This window comes from Puntigrus tetrazona, chromosome 25, assembly GCF_018831695.1.
Source record: "Puntigrus tetrazona isolate hp1 chromosome 25, ASM1883169v1, whole genome shotgun sequence".
Taxonomy (NCBI): Eukaryota; Metazoa; Chordata; class Actinopteri; order Cypriniformes; family Cyprinidae; genus Puntigrus; species Puntigrus tetrazona.
This window is the reverse complement of record NC_056723.1, coordinates 7664816-7687429: the sequence shown is the minus strand read 5'-3', so window position 1 is coordinate 7687429 and position 22614 is coordinate 7664816. Positions and strand designations below refer to the sequence as shown.

The 22614-nt window shown below is 36.1% G+C and overlaps 1 protein-coding gene across 4 annotated transcripts in view; it reads right to left on the bottom strand.

The window, feature by feature from the left end:
- Window positions 1–294: 294 nt before the first annotated feature.
- kiaa1549la (KIAA1549-like a) overlaps window positions 295–22614 on the bottom strand; it is a 44453-nt gene continuing 22133 nt past the window's right edge. The window contains exons 6-23 of one of the 4 annotated variants that reach the window (XM_043228407.1): window positions 21565–21698; window positions 21267–21435; window positions 20122–20181; window positions 19529–19680; window positions 19017–19188; window positions 17276–17436; window positions 16338–16373; window positions 12049–12236; window positions 9288–9415; window positions 7753–7877; window positions 7298–7536; window positions 6232–6361; window positions 4760–5128; window positions 4533–4630; window positions 3567–3706; window positions 3322–3479; window positions 3065–3139; window positions 295–2184 (exon numbers count right to left, since the gene is read on the bottom strand). In XM_043228407.1, coding sequence (XP_043084342.1) covers window positions 3110–3139; window positions 3322–3479; window positions 3567–3706; window positions 4533–4630; window positions 4760–5128; window positions 6232–6361; window positions 7298–7536; window positions 7753–7877; window positions 9288–9415; window positions 12049–12236; window positions 16338–16373; window positions 17276–17436; window positions 19017–19188; window positions 19529–19680; window positions 20122–20181; window positions 21267–21435; window positions 21565–21698 — 2489 coding nt within the window. In that variant the 3' untranslated portion in view covers window positions 295–2184; window positions 3065–3109. The remainder of the gene's footprint in view (window positions 2185–3064; window positions 3140–3321; window positions 3480–3566; window positions 3707–4532; window positions 4631–4759; window positions 5129–6231; window positions 6362–7297; window positions 7537–7752; window positions 7878–9287; window positions 9416–12048; window positions 12237–16337; window positions 16374–17275; window positions 17437–19016; window positions 19189–19528; window positions 19681–20121; window positions 20182–21266; window positions 21436–21564; window positions 21699–22614) is intronic. The other 3 variants (XM_043228410.1, XM_043228409.1, XM_043228411.1) reach the window with 3 other exon arrangements.

The window sequence follows — 22614 nt, the reverse complement described above, 5'->3', positions numbered from 1 at the left end:
GTTCCCCTCAAGGGAAGGGGATAGAAACGAGGGACGGCACCTTAATATCCACAGCTGGAAATACGGCTCGAAATGCGCTTAAAGTAAAGTCAGGGGACATAATGGATTTTACAAAGTGAATAAAAGCCGCTCCATCAATGCCAGGAATGAAAGTTTTGATTGCGGTGGAGAAAACTAAAATAAAGGGGGGTGCTGCCCTCTAGTGGACAGAATGAGAAACGCTAAGCGAAGCTAGGCTAGCGAGGTCGCATGTGTTGTTTACAGGCAAAAACAAGACGCTGCACACGACATTAATCCATTTTTTATCATTTTTTTTAAATGATCAAATGTTTCTTAGTTTTTATTAGATTTGATTCAGTGTGTAACCCACAAAAAAATGAGTCCTTCAAAGCGTTAAACCATTATAATGATGGTTATTTTACATGTTATGCCGAATAAAATAACCAGGAAGAAAAGAAAATAACAAGTAGAACATTTAAAGCGAATTATTCTTTACAGTAACGAAGGAAAATATACAGTACATCTGGTAAATATGGAGTTGTTTAGTGTCGTATAAGTAGGAAAAGAAGTCAACATCTTATTTGTTATGATGATGTACACATAATGAATATTACACAATTTTCTCACATAGGTTCACAACGAGGCATTTTTTTTTCTTTTTCTTTTTTTTTTTACATTTGAAGCACAATATTTTACAGTTTTTAGCAGAATGTCCTCCATTGTTGGCCAAAAAAAGGGTGATTCAATTGATATAAAAATACGAAAAGAAAATGCTTTAAAAAGGAACAAATTAAATGATAGATGATAGATCCCCTGCACCGCCCGAAATTAAACGAAAAGGACGACGTTTATTTAAACACAAATCAAACAGCATAATTTACACAACACGTTATGTCTTTTTCAAAATCATATTATGTAGCTTTGATTCATTCTGCAAACGGGCCTTAACCAAAAAAAAACAAAACAAAAAACCCATAAGGTTTGTAAAGTACACTGACAGGTAGCATCTATTTAATGGGATACTTCTGCTGTGATGAACCTTTTTACAATAGATTTCCATCCTATAACTGCCCAAAGAAAATATGGGACTTACTTGACATACAAAGCCCTTATGAATCATATGTCCAGACTACATGCATTAGACTTACTCTCATAAGAACACATGCCAATGTTACTTCTGTAACACCGTACTTGCTTAGTTATAACGAATTTATGTCTTATTAAGATATTATGCTACAGTATTAATTAGATTTCATATGATCAGTATATTCTAAATCAAATTTCCAGTCAATTTTGGTGTATGCTGCATAATTTATTTTATATATATATATATATATGTGTTTTGGTACCTTATATAAGGCAATAAAATATGTAGCTATAATTACTCTTACAGTAGATACAAAAAGGCTAGTAAAAATATGAATCCCTTCTTCTATTCATCATTTATCAATCTCTTCCTCCAATAAACCTTTATGGCTATCTTCCCACGTCAAACCTAAACGTTTCATGCCTTTCATGAACAGTTGTGCATCGTGAAACACTTTATTACAGCATAAACTATGGCATTATTGAAAGAAAGAAAAAAGCTTATATTGTTATTATTTTTTTGCATTGTGACTACAGTAAATACAGTACAGGATGTCGTATCCCTCCGAACGTTTGATTTCTTTTACATCATTCATCGTCATCGTCGCTTGTTTTTGTTTTTGTTTGTTTGTTTTTTTTAAGCGAGCTGTATGGAGCGCACGAAAAGAATCGTCTGCAACAATATCCGTTTCTTTAAAAAAATGCATGAACGAGAGCAAAAGACACAGATAGGCATCGATGAAGCAAGGAAAGCCCAAGACGGAAAAAAAAAAACAAACACGTTTTAGTTTTTCGTTATTAGTAACTCGGGTGTTTAAAACACACATAAAACCACCTGCATTAGATACAATACTTTTTTAGTTTGAAAAAGCTTTAAGAAAACACAGTTTTGGCCAGTGAGGCAACCTGTTGTTTGTTGTGGTGATTTACCCTCACTGTAGACGTTGATTAATAACGGGTGCTGCATCTCGCTTAGGCTGGCAGGTGAGTTTGTGGCTTGTGGGTCTGGTTGGCCGTTCGGCCGAGCGTTGTGGTCGGTTGGGGCCGCTGAATCCGAAATTTCAGAGTAGGCGACGATTCTTTTTGGTGGTTCAAACCCTGTAAAATACAACCATATAGCAGCTTCTTAAAGGAACAGTGCATCCTCAACATCAGGGAAAGAAAATAACAAAAACAAAACAACAAATGTAGTTTTTTTTTTTATATATATATATATATTGCTGTGTATTTGTTTATATAATTATATAAAATAGTCATTAAATTATAATGTAAAATATTTAATAATTTCTTGTATAATTAAGCATTGAATAGAATACATGTATAATTAAATTATGTATTTACTTAATTAAAAAATAATTAACAGTTAATGACATTTTTTTTGAGTTGGTGCTCAATAAACAATTATTATGTTCATTATAAATCAATATTAAAAACCTTTTTGCTGCTTAACACATCTGTGGAAACTGTAACATGCAATAATTTAAAGGTCTAGTAAGATTTAAAAAAACTTTTATTCTACAAGGATGCATTAAATTAACAGTTAAGCTAAAAGACAAAACCATTAAAAGTGACTTTATTTATAATGATGCAAAAAAAATCTATTTTAAATTAATGGTACTCATTAAAATTTCTATTTATAAAAACTCTTTTTTTTATTATTACACAAAAATATTAAGGTTTAAGTTTCCATTGATTATATTAATAAGAACCATTAGTAATTGACCTCCAACAATAATTCTTTAACTGAGCACTAAATCAGCATATTCTATTGGTTTCTGAAAGATCCAGACACTGAAGACTTATGTAGACTTAGTAATGCCTCCTGAAAATAATTTATCTTAAATTGTGGTAATATAAAAAAAAAATACATTAAAAAAAACATTATTTTATCCAATTATTGATTTTATTTTTTTAATATAATTGCCCAATAATTATTTTTTGCTGCGCAAATTGCAAATAATCTACAACTCCAAAGTACCCTGGTAAATTACTGTGTCCGCTCAACGTCAGAAAGGACTCCAATTCAGCAGATGGTCTCCAGGTGACACTGGTTCTGAAAGAAAGAAAATGACATTTACTTTTAACGTACAACGTATATAATAAAGTTTGGCTGTTGATGCTTAGAGGATGATAACAAGATGTGAAAGTAATGGGGTCACAATACCAGATGTGTTAGGAGTCATCGGGCACAGGGTTAGTCACTCTGGAGGAACCGTATATAGAAACAGAGCTTGCCTTTACCGTGTCATTCCACTGATGTGGAAGGTCCTCTGGCTCTGGAGGGTAGGACATCCAAGACGGGCTCCGGTAGGAGGATGGTGGAGACAGGACGAAGTAGTCCGAGTAGCCGGGCCGGTTGGCAGATATGGCATATACTGCTGTCATTGGGTTTCCTGCAGACGTTGAAAGGGATATGTTTTTTGACCCTCATATTGGATCCAAAAAGCGCTATTATAATAATGTTTACCAAACACACCGACCTGAGTAGCTTGTCATAGACTCGTCGACGGTGACAGCAGGGAATGGAGCTCGGTTGATTGGCAGGTAGGGGGTGCCATTGTGCTGACTCATCTCTGAGGCCTCAGAGACCCGAGGCTTCAGACTCATGTCTGGCGTGGAGCTGCGAGAAGGCATGAAGCGCTCTTGTTATAATGTGATCGAACCACCAGGGGGCAACGCCGGCCAACACGGCCTCGGAGCCGCATAACACACCTCAATGCAGTCAGCAGCACTGACAACCATGCAAAGCACCTTTAATGCATGCCAGCCACAGCATCTCAGAGGACAACAAACTTGAATAAATATACATGAGGCTCATCTCAGTAACGCTGGCAATGCGATGCTATGTGGTATGACAGTGTCAGGGAAAGAAATGTGCAAAAAAACGTTGGGACAGTAGCCTCGGATGTTCATAAACAACAGCTGGAAATGCATTTCTACCAAATATATTTCTATAGGACAAAGTGACAGTCAACTATCACCAGAGAAATAATAATTAATTTATTCATTAAAAAGATAAATCAATAGATTTAACACATGTGGATAAAGTATTTGCTATTATATATATATATATATATATATATATATATATATATATATATATATATATATAATTATACAAATTAAATTATACAAAATTACAACCAAACAAAATAAAAAAATCTAAATATGAACATGTTCTTTAAGGTTTCTCTCACTATACTTTGGAGAAGTATATAATTAATGTAAAATACTATGTAAAAAAATCTATATAATTAAAATACAACATTTATTTTGTGCAGATTGAGGCAAATGCTATCAATTTCTAACATAATATAAATATATATTATTTTACACTTGATTTTGTAGCATGCACTTAAACAACACTATTATTATAAAATAAAACAATGTAATATAATGCAAGATACAAATATGATTACGAATGTGTGTTTTGCGGTTTCTCTCACCATCTTAGTGAAGTTCCAGGTGGAGCTCCGCCTCTCGGGGGGATGAGGGGTGGCGGGGACCCCAAACCCATATCAGGCAGCTGGGTAAACCTGAACCCCTGCAGAGCCAAGCACACTCACCTGTAAACCTCACGACTACTTATATGGTGACATATATCAACATATCATCCTATGTGCCCAAAATAATACACATGATCAAATGAGTGGCGCTGAGGAATGGCACTCACTGGTTTGGGGAGGCTACACTGGTGCATATCCGGCCCAAAGGAGGAGCCGCGCTGTAGAGCTCCACTGGGGTGGTTCATAGTCCCAGGTGCGCTGGTAACTCCGTCCAGGTAAGGGCTGCCGTGGCTGGGGTTGTAGGGACTGTGAGGGTGGTGGTGATGGTGGTGGTGGTTGCTCGGGGTTGGCTCGGCAGAGGCCAGACCAAAGGCGTTGTCCAAGAGGAGGTGCATCTGCTGCCTCACTTCATCGATCGAGGGTTGCGAGCTCAGGGTGGACGAGTCGGAGTGACCTTTGACCTGGTGACCGCCGCCAAAACCCAAGGAGCTCAGAAGGCGGTCCACATCCGTCTCTTCAAATGGCTCGGGCTCACCCTGAGGTGGGTTCAGCGATTAGACATCATCAAATGACTGGTTAAATATATGAATTGTTTTTTAGTAAAAGAAAATTCAGGTGGAGATGTTTCAAAGTGCTGAAAATTTCTATTCATTTTCAGCTTAAAGATTTTAAATCAAAAATTTTTTTTGAGAAGGCTGTCCAGTCTGCATGTAAATATGTGCTTTTAAAAGCTCTGCACAATCATTTCCAAGCAAAATAAATGATAATAAATGATATTAAGACATCAGTAAAGCATTTGCTATTTGTTAAAATGGTTTAACATATTTAAAAAACATTTTATTCATAAAAAGTAGATAAATATAAAAGAAAATATTTTACCAATTACTACTATAGAAATTATAGTTATACCAAAAATAACTATATATTGTATAAATTTAAATTCCCTTTTTTTTTATTTGTACAAGTGTAAGAGATTCTTAAATTATCTACATGCTAAATGTTTTTTTATTGATTGGTAATTGTTACTTCTTTAATAATCAATTATTCAATTCACTCATTGATTTCTTAATTTTTTATGATTATTTACAGTCAGATATGACACACACACATATATATTATGTATATATATATAAATACAAAAATATACAATGCATAAATATATATAAGAAAAATGTTTATATATAAAATATATGTATATATAATAGAAAACATGAGAATATAAATATGTAAATATACATGTAAATATTGTAAAATAAAAATATATACACTGTATGTGTGTGTTTATATATATATACAATACACATGTGTTCAAAAAAAAAAAAAAAAAAAAAAAATATATATATATATATATATATCTGCTCAGTTTCATGATGACGTGGGCAAAATTCAGGGTTAAAGCACCAGCTACCATCATCTCAAGCTCTTTATCGTCATAAACTGGGTTTAAAGTTAAAGCTAAAGGTAATCGCCTTCATTTAAGCCTCAAAGCAAACTTGAGCTGAGAGTCATTACTAAAGCAAAAAGAATGTCTGCCGGCTCCCTGAACTGAGAATGACATGCGGCGTGTGGAAAGACTACTGCAGTAGACTTTATATCAGGGATTTGGGCTCCCATGATGCAATAGGCTAGCAGCGCTCACGTCGTAGCCGCTGTTTCGGATGCCTCTCCTGGATCTCTCCCTCATGACCAGCATGTCCATCTCCGTCTCTACAGGGCTCGGGGTGTTCAGAGACTGCCTGCTCCAGTATGCAGGTTCCCTGTGGGAGTCACTGTTGAAGGAATGGTTCAAAAGTTCAGCATTGTCTTTCAGATCAACGTGGTTATTGCAGTCATGGTTAATTTTACATAGTGGGGTTTTTTTTTTTCTTATACACAATGCAATATTGATTTCCAAACACTGGAGCAAAGCATTTCAGCTCATTAAAGAGCTCTTTATTCATGCCATAGGGAGAGTTTACTGAGAACGAATGGGGTTGTTTATTTGCATGAACTGTTATTTTAGCACGCGGTTCATTAAAACAAATTATGCAAAGGCACAATACTGAAAAGCGTATATGCATACATAAATGTTCAAAAGTTGAAGAGTTGGACCATTTTTTTTTTTTTAAAGAAATGCATCACAGGAATAAATTACATTTGAAAATATATGCAAATTGAAGAAATTACATTCCTTTTTTCACTATATTTTTGATCAAGCATAAGAAGCTTCCTTCAAGTTACTGATAAGTAATAGTAAAAAAAACTAACAATTTAAAAAAATTTAAACAGTTTCATAAAACAATTGCTTACATTTACTTGTTTTTAACTGTTTGTAAATGAACAAAACTATAAACAATAACATATTATTTTTTTTTCCTAAAAACAATATATTTTGCCATTTGATGTAAGAAAATAAATAAATAGTTACATACATGAATAAATAAAATAAATAAATTCTTTATAATAATATAATATAAATAATTGCTTACATTTACTTGTTTTTTTTAATGAACTGTTCGTAAATAAACAAAACTATTAACAATATTACATTGTACTGCAAAAGTGCCTTACCTGTTTAGTAAATTCTCCCCATGATTTTAGAACATTTACACTGTATCTAAATCAATTCCATCTTAAATTTGTATTTTTTTTACCCTGTATCTAGGAAAACGCGCGCTAAAAAATATTTTGGCATGACTAAGAGCAGGGATTTAATCTCCGCCCACCTCCTGCGGTACTTTACGTAAGTGGAGGGTTTTCTGTCCTCCTTCGGCCCCCTCAGATCTTCCAGGTCCAGGGAAGCGTTCTCTCTCCTCAGCCGGTCTCGGTGGCCGTACATGTGACCGCTGCCGCTGCCGCTGCCGCTAGTGACCGGCCCGTCGCTGTAACCTTTCCTTTTAGCTTTTAACCTCAGCTTATTCCGGTAATGCTCGATGTCCGACTTCTGCTTCAGCCCCATGTTGACCTGCAGGTGAAAATCTGATGTTATTTACTTGCTCCAAATTTGTGCTGCTCTGCGAGTGCATCTTTTTTTTTTGCTGATCTAGAGGAAAAAATGTGTGGAACAGCTTCTGTGTGGGTTTGCTCAGTAAACTGACAAGCGCTCTAAACAGGTAAAAATAAATCAACAATAAAAGCCTCTTAATGAGGCGGCCCGTCTCCACAGTGACAGCGAGCTCACCTCTCCGTTCAGGATGACAGAGTCTTGGCTGTGATTGGACGAGTCAGGATAGGAATAGTTGAGCGGGGCAGCCATAGGCTTGATGGTGATGAGGCGTAGAGAGCCAGTTAGAGAGTCGTAATGGTCTGCAAACAGACACAGGAGACTCGTGCCGTCATAAAATTACAGTAGGAGGTTAAAAAGGGGATCAGGAACGAGCGCAGCTGTAAATAGTCCAAAACACACTAGCCACTGGTGCACGTTATACTGAGCAATCACTTATTTATGAGTTTGGGAGTTTAATGGTGTGTGAGATATCTTGGATGGCGAAGCTCTTGTATTTAAAAAAAAAAAGTTCAAGTTGAGAATAATATTAATGTAGCGTTGTTTTAAAACTTTCAATACCCTCATAAAACATTTACGAGAACTAAATACTTGTTGTATATTCGGTTACAGGATTGATGTTTCTTAGCATTTGCGGCCCTGGAGCACAAAGCCAGTCATAAGCAGCACAATGGGTCAAACTGATTGATTTTTCATTTATGGTTAAAAATCACTACTAAAACTTAAGTGTAACAATTTTTGATTGGTAATATGCATTGCTAAGAATGTAATTTGGACAGCTTTAGATGTAATTTTCTCAATATTTAGTTTTTTTTGCACCATCAGATTCCGGATTTTACCAAATTGTTGTATCTCAGCCAAATATTGTCCTATCCCAGCAAACCAAATGGACCAAACTGACACTTATGACTGGTTTTGTGGTCCAGGGCCACATTTTCTTAGTCTAGTCTTTCAATAAATGTTTTTTTTTAAGTTATATTTATTTATATTGTTGTGATATTTATTATACATATATGGATTTTTCTATTTAATTTTCTTACAACAATGGCAAAGCATTGTTTTAGCAAGCACTTTACACTACTATAATATAATATAAAATAATATAATATACAAAAGTGCAAACATTCTATAAAAGACATTGCATATACATTACTGTTCAAAAGTTTGGGGTCAGTAAAATGTATTATTATTTTTAAAAGAAATGAATACATTTATTCAGAAGGACCAATTATATTCATCAATAATATAATAATATATGTTATAAAAATATAACAATTTTGAATACTTACAAATGCTTCTAAGTTCACAAATGTTTACCCTTTAGGTTCTCATGAATGTTATAAACATTGTAAAATTTTCCACAAACATATCTCATGCATAATAATTTAATATTTAATTTAAATATGACTAATATATATAAACACACACACACACACACACACACACACACATATATATATATATATATATATATATATATATATATATATATATATATATTATTATTATTATATGTAATACGTTTTTTTCTATATTTTTGCTGACACACCATAGGACACAGTCCAATTTTTATTTGCCAATTACCCGTATATAGATCCAGCATTCCTGCTAGTAATTATGGGCTTCAAAAATGGGTCATGATCCTAAGGAATGTGAATAGTGTTGCTTCTTTTATGAATTGAATGTGAATTGTGTTCCTGTGTTTTCCTCACCGTTTCTTGTGTGCTGCTCTTCTTTGGGCGCTTTCTGTGTCGTGGATCTCCGAGCTGTGGAGCTTCTGCCCGTGTTCAGTTTCCCAGATTCGTTGCTCGAAACAGAGCCGTCCTCGCTTGGCAACCTGCTGCGGGTAGCCATGGCAACAGAGGCAATGGTTAGTTTGCTGCATGCAGTACGATGCAGGGTTAACAGTTGCCTTGCAGGGCCCTCTGGCCTCTGTTAACCTGCATTAAATTGCAGTGGTGTCATTTAGCAGACATCACCGCAGGGCGAGCGTCCACTCATCATGTTTTGTGCAATTTAACCGAACGTTCAACAACAGGACGAATCCTGCTCTGGAACAACAACCGCGACGAGCCACAGACCACATATCAGAATGCACATCATGTACCGGCGAGAGATCTAACACATCACTACTGGAAAGATTGTTGGCAAGCACATCACATTAGCACTGACTTGCTAGGACAAAGGAAATCTACAGACCAAACTTGTGAATTAGCTCTGGGTGATGCATTTGCCGAGAAACTTTGCATGCCATGCTGTCTCGCAAGCCAATCAGGAAAAAACTTATTGATACATCCGGTTGCGTTAGTAAACGCTTTTATTGTTTTTATGTTTTTATTCACGCGTGTGAATAAAAATGAGATGCAAATATTTGTTTTCCTTTGCATGTGCACACACCATTACTCGCTCTGGATCACTCCCAGGATGTTTTTCAGCTCGTATATACATATACTGCACACATATGCTTTTCGCAATAACATAACGCATTTATATTCACGCATTCATGCATGCAATTCTCAGTAAATCTGTTTCACTCAGAAAAACAGAAACAAAGCGTGCTTCGACGTTGATTTTATACTTTAATTTAATATTATAGCATCCATAAAGCTCAGGGAACCATAAAAGCAATTACCTATAATTACAGAAACAAGGGCTATTTAATTTTCACATCAAAATAAAAGCTTCAACCGAAACCCATCTCTCTCTAAGAAGAAGGTAATAAGGCACAGTCAACAAAATATGAATATTACATTAAATCTGCTAATCTCTCAGGCATGCGTGCCAACAATCTGCCATGCACATAACACCCAGCCCCGCTGGACTCGCAAGCGCCACCGCCGCACCATCACACGCACACGTCTTCTAGGTCGAACGCTGCCCGAGCTGCCGATGGGCACACTGAATCATACATGATTCTGTAGCTGTGAGTGTACTTAGCTTCTCTGCATGCATCTCCGTCTGTCTCTGCCAGGTTTAACTGCTCGTGTATTTACCGCATTTGCTTTTCCAAATAATTATTTCCCCAGCCCTGCTCTCTGCAGGCTCATTTCCTTTTAATCGAGCCACTCAGGAGAGATAACAAACGACAGAATACATTTGTATTCCAGATAATAAGCAGGGATGCTAATAGAGAAAGAGCGAGAGAAGGAGAAACAAGGGAGGGAGAGGAATGCTAAGCCACACTGCGACCATTTCAAGGATCAGTGCTTTTTGCTCTGTCGCATTGTCCCACGTACGACGCAAAGGCATATTTACGATCCCACGGCCTGCAGAGAACGCTTAAGCAACCCGGAGATGTGGGAGATGCGGGGCATTGAATTTTAATGACCTTAAAGGGCTGCTTTTGAGACAAGAGTGTCGCGCGAAGTGAAAGCTGAAAAATTTCCAACCATTTTTTATTTGCATTTTTATGCGGGATCACAAAAGGACCTTCGCTCTTTGTGAAAAAAAGACTTCTCGGAAGCAACGAGAAAAAAGAATAACATACTACAAATTAATCTAAAGAATCAAATGCTTTAAATCCACTGAATACTTTATGTTTTGTTCTGTCCTTTACATTTTTTGATGAGATGTGATAGTTATGCACATGAGTTATGTCTTTGGTTCCATTAAAGACTGGCCAACTTTTGCGTAACTTTTCATTAATACCTTCTGTTATATATATATATATATATATATATATATATATATATATATATATATATTCTGTTAAAAAATAAATAAATAAATATATATATATTTTTTTTTTTTTTTTTACATAAATTTTATATTACCATTCAAAAAGATCTGTATAATTTCTTTAAAAAATACTTTTATTGAAGAATTCATTTACTTACAATAATAGCATTTATAATGTTAAAAAGATTTCTGTTTTCTTATTTCTGAAATTCTTTTCAAATGTGATAATATTTAACAATATTAAAAAAAATGAGTATTTTAAAGCTTGACTATGAGAATTAGATAATGGAAAAGGTCATCTGAGCTTGCACAATTACTTATCCATTAAAGAAAAACATGCATGCACACAATAAAGTTCAGAGCACAAAACCATGACCAAAATCATACTAGTATGCACCAGGCAGATGTTGGCATTGGTGATAAGCGTCTGTCTAAAAATACGTCAAGGTAACAAATGCCTTTGTTCTTAAGCACACAGTGCGCTTCGCTCTTCCCTCCAAGCTTCTCATTGTCCCTGCTGCGTCTTAAAGTCAAGAGCTCAATCCGCTCAGTGATAATTATACGTCATACTTGAGGTGTACTTGATTTTTCAGTGGAAGAAGATAAGAAATGCAACTGAAATAGAACTGTGGTCATATCGGGTTGGATGGCTTTTAAAACATTTATGATGCTCAGGCTTTAAAGGCTTTAGCGTTCTATAGAGAGTTGAGCGATATACTATCATACTAGCTTATTCCATTTGGTACGCCTAAAATTATGCACCTACTTCCTTTGTTCTATAATAAAAGCACTCACCTAAGATGCATCTCTGTCGACTGGGGTCTTTTTGAGGCCGTACCATCTTGTAACGCTGCCACCCTGTCTTGTGTAAGAGGGGCGTCTCGGACCGGGAGGGACAGGACAAGTGTTTCCTTGGTGACAGTGAGAGCCTCCTCACCTGGCCGGCCCATGTGCTGCTTGGCGTAGTCGAATCCCTGCACGGGCTTGACAGGAAATGATGCGGCATGATTGGACGGGGGAGAAGAAAGTTGGAGTTACACAATGCAGCATCAGGCATTTTATTTCAATCAGCAAAGGAATGCCGGCCATCCTAATTTATTCATGGGCTGAAGGTACTCTGAGTCTAACTATATTTCATGGAGTCCGCATACGATGCATCAAGTTGCCATGGGATATTTAATATGGAAGAGCTATGAAGCCCTCGTTTTAATGAATTATGGATCAATCTCCTGCAGAACTGGGCGAGCGGAGGCAGGGTGCCTGTTGGATCTTAAAAAAGTGTCACAGGGCATCACTGTTATCATGTAAATGGGGAAAATGTGTGATTAATTCGACTAATAAATCATGAGAGGTCGCATTTTGCACACGCTGTTGTCAAATGTACAAGATCTGTTAGTGAGGTGTATCATTTGAAAAATAATAACAAAAAAATATTGTGATGAATGTATTATTTTTAAATTCTGGCCAGTGCAACAAGCTGATAATTATTTTTATGCTATGTCTGATGAATAATACATAACCAATATTAAAATTCTATACAATTTTGTCAGAAATTAAAAATAAATAAGAAAAAATTTATAAATAATTCTAAATCCTACATTGGAATAATATATATATATATATATATATATATATATATCATTTCCTTCCCTTTCAGTCAGTCAATATGACGTCATGGGGTCATACTCGGAAGCCCAGTCACCTACACCCCCACCTGATCGTCAATTTCCTCAGAGGTGCGAGAAGGCTGAATCCTCTTACACCGCACCTCATCCTTCTGTCGCCCTTGCAGGACTATGGGGGCATCTATTTGAGCCGCTAGACTCAGTTGGGTTGAAGCTTTTTTGCTCCTGATCTCGCTCACATCCATAAGGAGGATGGGGGACCTGCATGCATTCTTGGTCTATGAAGCGTGCCTTCAATTTGGTCCAGTTGACTCTTACGTTTTCTTGAAACCCAGACTTGGCTATGTGCCCAAGGTTCCCACCACTCCCTTTCGAGAACAGGTGGTGAACTTGCACGCGCTGCCCCGGAGGAGTCAGTCCCGGCCATGACACTGCTGTGTCCCGTTCGCGCCCTGTGCTTTGACGTGGAACGCACCTGGAGTTTCAGGGACTCTGAGCAGCTCTTCATCTGCTTGGGGGGCTGCAGAAGGGGAATACTGTCTCCAAACAGAGGTTGGCTCATTGGGTGGTGGATGCCAGTTCCAAGGTGAGCTATGCCCCCTAGGGGTGAGGGCTCACTTCATTTGAAGTGTCACCTCCTTCTGTCTCCTCTCTAGCAGACGTATGTAGAGCTGTGGGCTTGGCGACACCCAATACCTTTGTGAGATTTTACAATCTTCATGTAGATTCGTGTCCTCTGGTGTATTGGGTAACATCCGGCAATTGCGGGAGGCGGTGGGGTGTCAGCTTGCAGACTAGTCGGGGTAGTTTGAGCTGTGTGAGGCCTTCACCCTCTTTGGATCTAGCTCTTATGCTTCAGTATTCCACGTTTTTTTTCCCACCATGTTCCCCTTCATCATTTTATTCTATTTCCACATTTTGTCATTGTACTCTGCCCCCAACATTTGTTTCCAAATCTTGGGACTTCTGGGGGGGCTGGAGGTCTGGCTCTCAAGGCGTTGGCATGGTTACGTATTGAGTCTCATATGTAGTTCAATCACGTAACGCAGTTCTGGAGTTTTTCCATAGGGACCCCATGACATCAATCAATGACATAATGTCATAGTCTGATGTCATGAGCCCAAGTAGGACCCCATGACGTCACTCGATGACGCAATGTCTCCGTTCCCTCCTTCAGGGAACTAGGGATACACAAGTAACCAAGACTATTAATATACTGATTTATTGTGCATTACTAGCGAAAATGTTTTGGATAACATCAAAAAGAAACAATAAAATTGTGTGTGTATGTGTGTGTGTGTTTATATATATTTTATATAATGTATATAATTTTTTTATTACATAATAGATTATGTTATTTAAAATGTTTAAATAAATACATTTATGAATTTATATTCATTTATTTACTTCACACACACACACACACACTTGCATGTGTGGTTTATGGGGACTCTCCATATGCGTAATGGTTTTAATACTGTACAAACTGTATTTTCTATCGCCCCACACCAAAATGTAATCCTTAAAGGAAACTACTGGGAAACTACCCATGTCATAAACCATGATAAACCAGAAATGCCAGTACACACACACACACAAACACACACATACACGTATATATTAAAACATTACAATTATATTTTAAATTTTAATATCGGTAGGTACTGGTTTATCACACACTGCTAGTGAAAATGTCACACCAAAAAGAAACTGCAAAAGTATAAACTTCAGTACATTTTAATTTCAGTATCATCTTTCTGAGCATTCTCTATCAGACGATGACCTTGAATAATGTCAAATCCCACTCAAATATAATTGACACGCTCAGCTAAACTATAATTCACTTGCGCTCCATCCGATTGTATTTGAGAGGAGCTGTAGTCTTTTTACTGGCAGGCGCGGGTCGTGACAGTCCACAAACCCCTTATATAAATCTTACTTTAATCCAAGTTCAATTTGATTTAAGCATAGAATCCTGGTTGTAAGTCTTGCAAGGGATGTGAACTGTGCAAACAAGCTGGGGAAACACATAAGGACTGTTCAAACACATCGACAGCTTGAAGCAAAAAGCATGCGAGCACGCATACACAAAATTGATCATGTCTGAGCCTGACGAATTATCAGTGTCAGCAGCTGAAAATGACTTTATTCTCTTTTCGATCATCCAATGAGCATCCACACACCTCCTCCAATTCCCTTAACATGGGAAACTCTCGAGTGAAACCGGAACGCTTTATACACTGATCCGCAAATTACCGTGCATAAGCAAAATCATGTTCCTGAAAGGACGTCTTAATTGGACGGAGTAGGGAATGTTTTCAGATCAGAGAACTCGGCTATGAGGGAGTATGATCAAAGAGACGATTATCATAATTACAATTGATTTGCATATTGTTTTACTTCATTACTAAAAACAATACAGTTATACTACAGGGATAGTTCACTCAGAAAAGGTTCAGCCTCATGTTTCATGCCCCTTTGACTTACTTTCTTCGGTGGTACACAAAAACAGAAGTTTAGCTTAATGTCAAAGCTGCTCTTTTACATACAATTAAACTGGATAGTGATCATGTTTTGCATGTATATTTTTGCTTAATAGCTTTGGTCACCGTTCACTTACATTATATGGAAAGAGCAGCTTAGACATTTAGTTGTACACAACAAATAAAGCCACTTTTGTTCACCAAGACTGCATTTCTTTGATCAAAAATACAGTAAAAATTGTAAAAAAAAAAAAAAAAGTAAATAACTATTTTCTATTTATATGTACGTTGAAATATATATCAAATCAATGTTGAAAACAATTGTGCAGTTTATAATTTTTATACTTTATTATTAGTTTATTATTTGAGAACTAGACAGTAAAGTTAATATGTGTAACTGTAAATGCCTTTACTGTCAGTTTTGATAAATGTAATGCATCCATGCTAAATAAAAACATTAATTTCTTTGGAGAAAAATAACCTGAAACTCTGATTATGATTATGAAAATGTCCCTCTACACATGAGCACATATAGCAGAGCCTATAGCTCCTTTCTGTTGGGTCATTCAACATATTCTATTTTAGATGAAATCTCCTTGCTATCTATTTAAACTTCACCTAATTATGCATATATGTAACCTTGGTATATCGCTCAGCTTGGCCTAATTTCTAAACCTGCATTTGGTCTGGATCTATTTGAAAGCCTCATAATCATGACAAAGAAATATTTAAATCTGTTATTAGTCATCGTCCTGCAATCTCAAAAGGAGGTACAAGAAAGGAGGCATTTGCGCTCTGTAGATCGAAGATATCCTCAGAGCACTAGATCTTACTGAGCAGCTGATCGATTACATGGAGGATAGATAACCTTCTGTTTCCCCTTCCCCCTGCGGACAGATTCCCACAAGCACAGGCAACAAGAAGGATGTGTGGACTACAAACATGCAGCCAAGCACCATGCACAAGCCAGAAATACCTGGTGGTGATAACTCCCATCTCTCCGATATGAGGTCTGGACAGGAAAAGTAGTGAAGACACAATTGGAGGGATATTTTGGGGGAGTTCAAGTGAAATGTGTCATTCCAAGGTTTATACGGCACATCTCGCGTGTGGTGACAACATTAAGTGTTTGAGGAACAAGCCATTGTTTCAAAAGCTTATGTCCAGCAACATATTCAGATGTTAAATAAAAAAATAAAAGGATTTTGTGAATGGTATGAAGGAAAGCAGGATATTTTATTAGTTGTCATTATCGTTATGAAACAACAATGTGTCTCATTCTCTCATTTAAAATAATCCCGATTTATTAATATTGCAAAACAAACGTATTTTAATACACTACAGTTATTATTATTCTTTATTTTGTTAAATTGTTAAATTATATATATATATATATATATATATATATATATATATATATATTAACATGTGTGTTCATGTGAGAGAAATATAATAATTATTAATAAATATAAAATATAATTATTAAATATAATTATTAATTATATATATATACATATACATATATATAAAGAAATTTTTGGAAATTAAAATGCATACAATATTTAAAAATCATGACAATATAATAAAATTATATTAAAATAATTTAAACATTTTATTTATAAAATTACTCCAAATTGTTATTTATACTTCTAAGAAAGAATAATATCTGTCATAATTTGAAATAACTCTTATTTTATCTTTGTCATTCAGAAAGTTGACATATATTCCATATAATTCTATATTCTATATAATATTGGTGTATCTCTATTTCAGTTATTAGTGAATGAGACCAATTGTCACTGTCTTATAAAGTTATGTTAAATGGCTTTATTGATATGATGCTGACATAACCGTCTTCGTTTGGACAAGACAGTAACGGGTTTAATTGATAAGTCATGCTTTGGAAGAGCCTACCTTGGTGCGGGGATGAAAATTGCGAAATGCGCTGGTCTTAAACACGGTTCGGTTTCTCCTGCATATGATAGCGACCGCCATAACCACCACAACCATCACCAGCGATACGGGAATCAGGACCGCCAGTATCCAGAGGTTACTAGGCAGACTCTTCACCACCGCTGTTTACACACAAACACAAGCGCAAACATAAATTGGAAATCAATAGTCTCATTCACAATGTTTGCACATGATTTCCGCCACTTGCGTCTCCAGTACTCTCTCTTACAGTAATCCAACTCCCCTCTGTCTCCTACTGTCTGTGGTTAGCTCCTAATGAGCTGAATCTGTCTTTCGGCTCTAGCTCTTATCTGAGAGATTAAACCCCCACTGCTGGGTCTGATTGTGTATTATTCATACAAAACTGGGGCTTTGCTCATCTCCGGCAGACAAACTGGGCTCGACGCCCCAGTTGAGAACTCAGTAAACTTGTGTAAACTCTCTACACCCAAATCCCCTGCGGTTTCTCTAGCGCGGTGTGAGATAGCTATAGACCTCGTTTGGAAAAATAAGTCAGCATTATCATGCTCACGTTGTTTGGTTCCTTATTGAGTCAAAGTAGACTTTTCGGGTCATTTCCACAGAGTTTCACTGATAAAATATTTTGGTCGTCTGTTCTTGCATTAATAAAGATTTGAAAACCTTCTGCCATAAATGCAAGTGTCGCAGAATTTTAATGCTAAGCTAATGGCAATGCAAGGTTGCTAGCTAGATTTTTACTTCTCAAGCTTGAGATTTTTGGTCTCCATAAACGGTATCCAAAGCATATTTCAATTTGATCATTCTGAACGCAGTACTGTACACTTTATTCAATAACATGCGCAAACACATGCAGTGTCTGAACTATTCTTTACAGACATTATGATCAATAAAATTGTCTTTGTCTTTGTATTTGTTTTTTTTTTATTTTTGTGTAAATTAGTTTTATGTGTAGCTACGTACTTATATTATGGCTGGGCAATATTTTGATAACAATAATTATTGTGATATAATTTTAATATTAATGAATATTTTAATATTATATATATTTAATTTAATATTAATAAATGTTCAATAATGTTTACTCACCAAAAGCACAAAAAACAGCTCACAGACAGTTTATCCACTCGGATCAAAGTTTAAACAGTTTGAACTTGAAACAAATAAAAATTTGACATTTATTGTAATAATTCTCGATAGACTTATATTAAAAGAAACCTTTGTGTACTTATTAAAAAGTATAACATAAAAAGTATAACTTTGTATTAAGTCTAGAATATTTTATACTAATTTTATTGTATCACAGAACATAATTCTCATAATTGTGAGACGCAATTGCCATAAAAAAAAAAAATTCTACAGTGGAAACATGCTTTAATTCCATCTGATTAAAAATGTAAGTTGTTGCAAAAAAAACCCCAAAAAAACATTAGATAACACTGGTGTTAGCAGCATAAACAGTGTGTGACTGACTTGCACACTGAATTTCTCATGAAGTCACGATTAGGGGCCAAAACACCAACAGTAGGAATGAGCATTAACAAAAAGCACCGCTAACAAAAACTATAATGTACTAATCACTTTTGACACCTTAAACATAAACAGTAGTCCTAAATAAGATATACAGTAAACACTCACAGAAGCATACGTTTTTCTGCATAAAAAAAGAAACAATGAAATGATGTTTGGAAAGAAACGTGGCTAGAGTGAATTCTATACATACGCTCCGCTTGAGTTTGGACGAAGTAGCCCAGCGTGAGAGCCATGGTCTGAGAGTCCACCGTGTTGAGGGTCTTAGCTGCAGCAGTGCCAGTTATGGGAGAACCATCTACTTGTATGTAGTAGGTCATTTCAGCTGGGTTCTTAGGACCAGACAGTCGCCGGATGCTGACCATCTGTATGACGAAAACACCTTGAAAAAAACTTGTCTTGTTCTGAAAACTGTCACATTTATTTACACTAGAATTGCATGTAGAATGTTCTTGTGCTTATATGCACCTCTTTTATGATTGAACTTCTTTGCGTTCAAAGTGATTAACATGCTTCCCGTCTGCTTTTATTTCAGTATATCACAGCCATGAGTACATTTTATCACTTTGTTAATTTGTTGCAGGTTCTATCGGGGGGCGGGGCTTTCTCATTCTAGAGCATTTGATTGGACAAAGCCCTGTACTGTGCGGGATGAGTCATCAAAAGATTTAGCCCATTTTCTCAGGACATGAAAAATTAGCAAACCTGGACGGTGTAATCGCCTACAGTCGTGGCTCTCCTGAAGCGGAGACCGCGTCGACTGGCAAGCAGAAAAAGCTCGGCCAGCCGCTGCTCCATTAGACTAGCAAAGCTCTGATAACTCCCCTCAAGAGAAGAGCTGTCAACGTCCTGAATTACTGCGGAGAGAGAGAGAGAACGACAGAGAGGGGTGAAGCAAGGTGACAAGGAGAACATACCTGTCTCACACTTTAAGTCCAAAAAACTGCAATTACTATAGAATTGACCTTGGTAAAAGGATTCGTTCTCCTGACGGTGATAAAAAAGGATGAATGGGGGAAAGAAGGGGGAGGAAGAGCTAGCTAAGGCAACGGAGAGAACATTGAGTGCAAGAACTTAAAGCTGGAAATAGCTTTTTCACACTCGATACTCTGATCCAATGTGATCTCAAATCAGTTGATGGAGGAAGCTAAATAATACATCAATAGCTCTCCTCAAGGAAGAAGGCTCTGTGTTTAAAAGAAGCAGGGAAAAAACATTAGCTAGACTTTATCATGTAACACACGCTGGCAAATAGCTGTCTGGGTGCTGGTTAGCAGCTGAACGGTTAAGGTAATTACCTGTGATTACCCAGTAATCTCGGGTTGCTACTGAAGTGTTAAGGTTGTGGTACTCTAGAGCTGTGAAAAGAGAGGGAAAGACAGACAGATGCTTATTAGAAGAGCATTCTGGGAAAAACTCAATTCTGTCATCATTTACTCATACATCAGTAAGGATAAATGTCAATTTTTACTGTTATCCAATCCTATCCTATCTTGTATATTTATAACGTGTACATAAATACACACATACAGCGTACATTTTGAAAATATTTACATGCATTTACATTAATATATTTATATTTGTATAATTTCTATCATATATAAATGTATTTGATATATAACTGTAAAATCTTTCTTAAATATATACATGCATGTCTGTGTAATTATATATACATATACACAGTACACACATATATTATGTAAACAAAAACTTTTATTTTGGATGCGATTAATCACAATAAATTATTTGACAGAACTAATAAAAATATTGCATTAATTATATATTATATTGTTTTCTTTTAGATTTTTTATAATAATATATTACAAATTAATAATTGATTATTATGTATTACAAGAAAACCTATTTAAAAACATTGAATGTAAATATAATATTAAATACATACATATTTAATATCTTATTAATTATTATATATTATTATGATTAATTTGATTTATTAGAATTATACATTATTTAATTTAAAGCACATCTGGGCTTTTAAGGTGAGATTTTTTATTATCACAATATGGACATCAATTAATAATAATGATAATAATAATGAATAGTTCTGAAGATGAACAAAGGCCTTACATGTTTGGAATGTCATTAGGGTGAGCAATTAATGAAAGAATTACAATTTTTAGGTGAACTATGCCTTTACAGTAACTTGGAATACAGTTACACAGCAGAACAAGTCAACTTCCCAAAAATCATATTTATATTCAATTCATATCAACAGCCCGTCAAAAAAAGGAAAATAAAATGCGTCCTTGAAAAATGTGTTTTGGATCAACCAAAACCCAAGATCTCTGCCTCAAGGAAAACAAACTCATGGATTCAAACAGAAATAAACATGAACTACCATTTCAATGTGCACGAACATACAAACACGAGCTGTGCAGCAAGTCAATGTAACATCAAGCGGTAAACACGAGCAGGAACTTACGCTCAGCGATGATCAGAGGGGGGAAGAAGAGAAAGTAGCCCACCAGCTCGGCGGTGAGCTGGTTAAGGAGACCGCTGGACACAGTACCGTTCAACGGAGTGCTACCGTTCCACACCACATACACCAGAGTGACTGCCAGCGAATTCCCAGTTTGATACGTGTTCAGAATCTGCTCGAAAAACACAAACAAACGATAAATCCAAATCCAACAAACGAGTCCTCAGAGGAACGCCGTTATCAGACCTCTGAAGATAAGCCATTTATCAAACTTTGTTTTCAAGTTCAATTGAAAAACTACCTCAACAGAAAGAGTCCCATAAGAGTCCTCTACTTTCTCCTGTGCCTCAGCAAACACATTTTCCAAGCGTTGCTCCATCATTTGGATGAAGCCGCAAGACTTGATGTTGTCCATTGGCCCAACAAACCTCAGAACTGTATATTGGAAAACAATAAACTGTTAACAAAAAACAGTTACCAATCATTCTAGTTACCAAGTTTCAACTGTGTCAAATGCAATTTCACTAACAACGATTAGCAGTGGGCTTAAGCGGCTTAGATACGTAATGTAAAAAACCTGGTCTCATAAAAATATGTACCTCTGTGCACATTTTCTGCAACACTGTTTTTACATGCCTTTTGCCGCAGTTTCAAAGAGAAATGTCCACTAAACACTGGTTACATGGCACGTTGATATAGGTATGTATTTTGTTGTTTGTGTGTGTTTTTATTATGTTAAATATCCAATGACAGTTGCTAAAAGTTAATGCTCTACCATGTTGGAAGAATGACCTACACCAAATCCATCCCTAAACCTACCCGAAAGTGTTAACAAATGCAAAACTGATAGAAAAAGGTATTTGTTGATGCAACTGTGCCATTTCAACTTCCTTTTATGCAGATTTGAACTGTTGTCAAACCGTAGTTACGCAAGATTCAAACCCATGCTCCTCCGCTCCTAATCTCTGTAGTCTGTGAGCTACTGAACAAACCTACCATCTATGAAAAGCCATAGATATGAAGCTGGATATGTGTGACGCTAACATTCAAAAACATCAGTTTTTAAATTTCCCAGCATTTTATTATTGCTTTGAAGTCACATTATATTTTTCAAGTAATTGTGCGAAAATTACGCTGAAAATTTGTGCAAAAGTAATAAAAGTTGTCAGAGTTTTACTGTCTCTAGCGTTAATTTATTTTGGAAACTGCAGTGATATGTACTTATTGGTACGTATTTCGTGTCTCGCTAAAAAGTGCACCAAAAGTGAACTTTTATTCCATTAGTTCAGGTCGCAAAAAGGGCTAAACAAAGGGACTCAAGCATAGAAACTGTAAGATAGATAATTTCCAG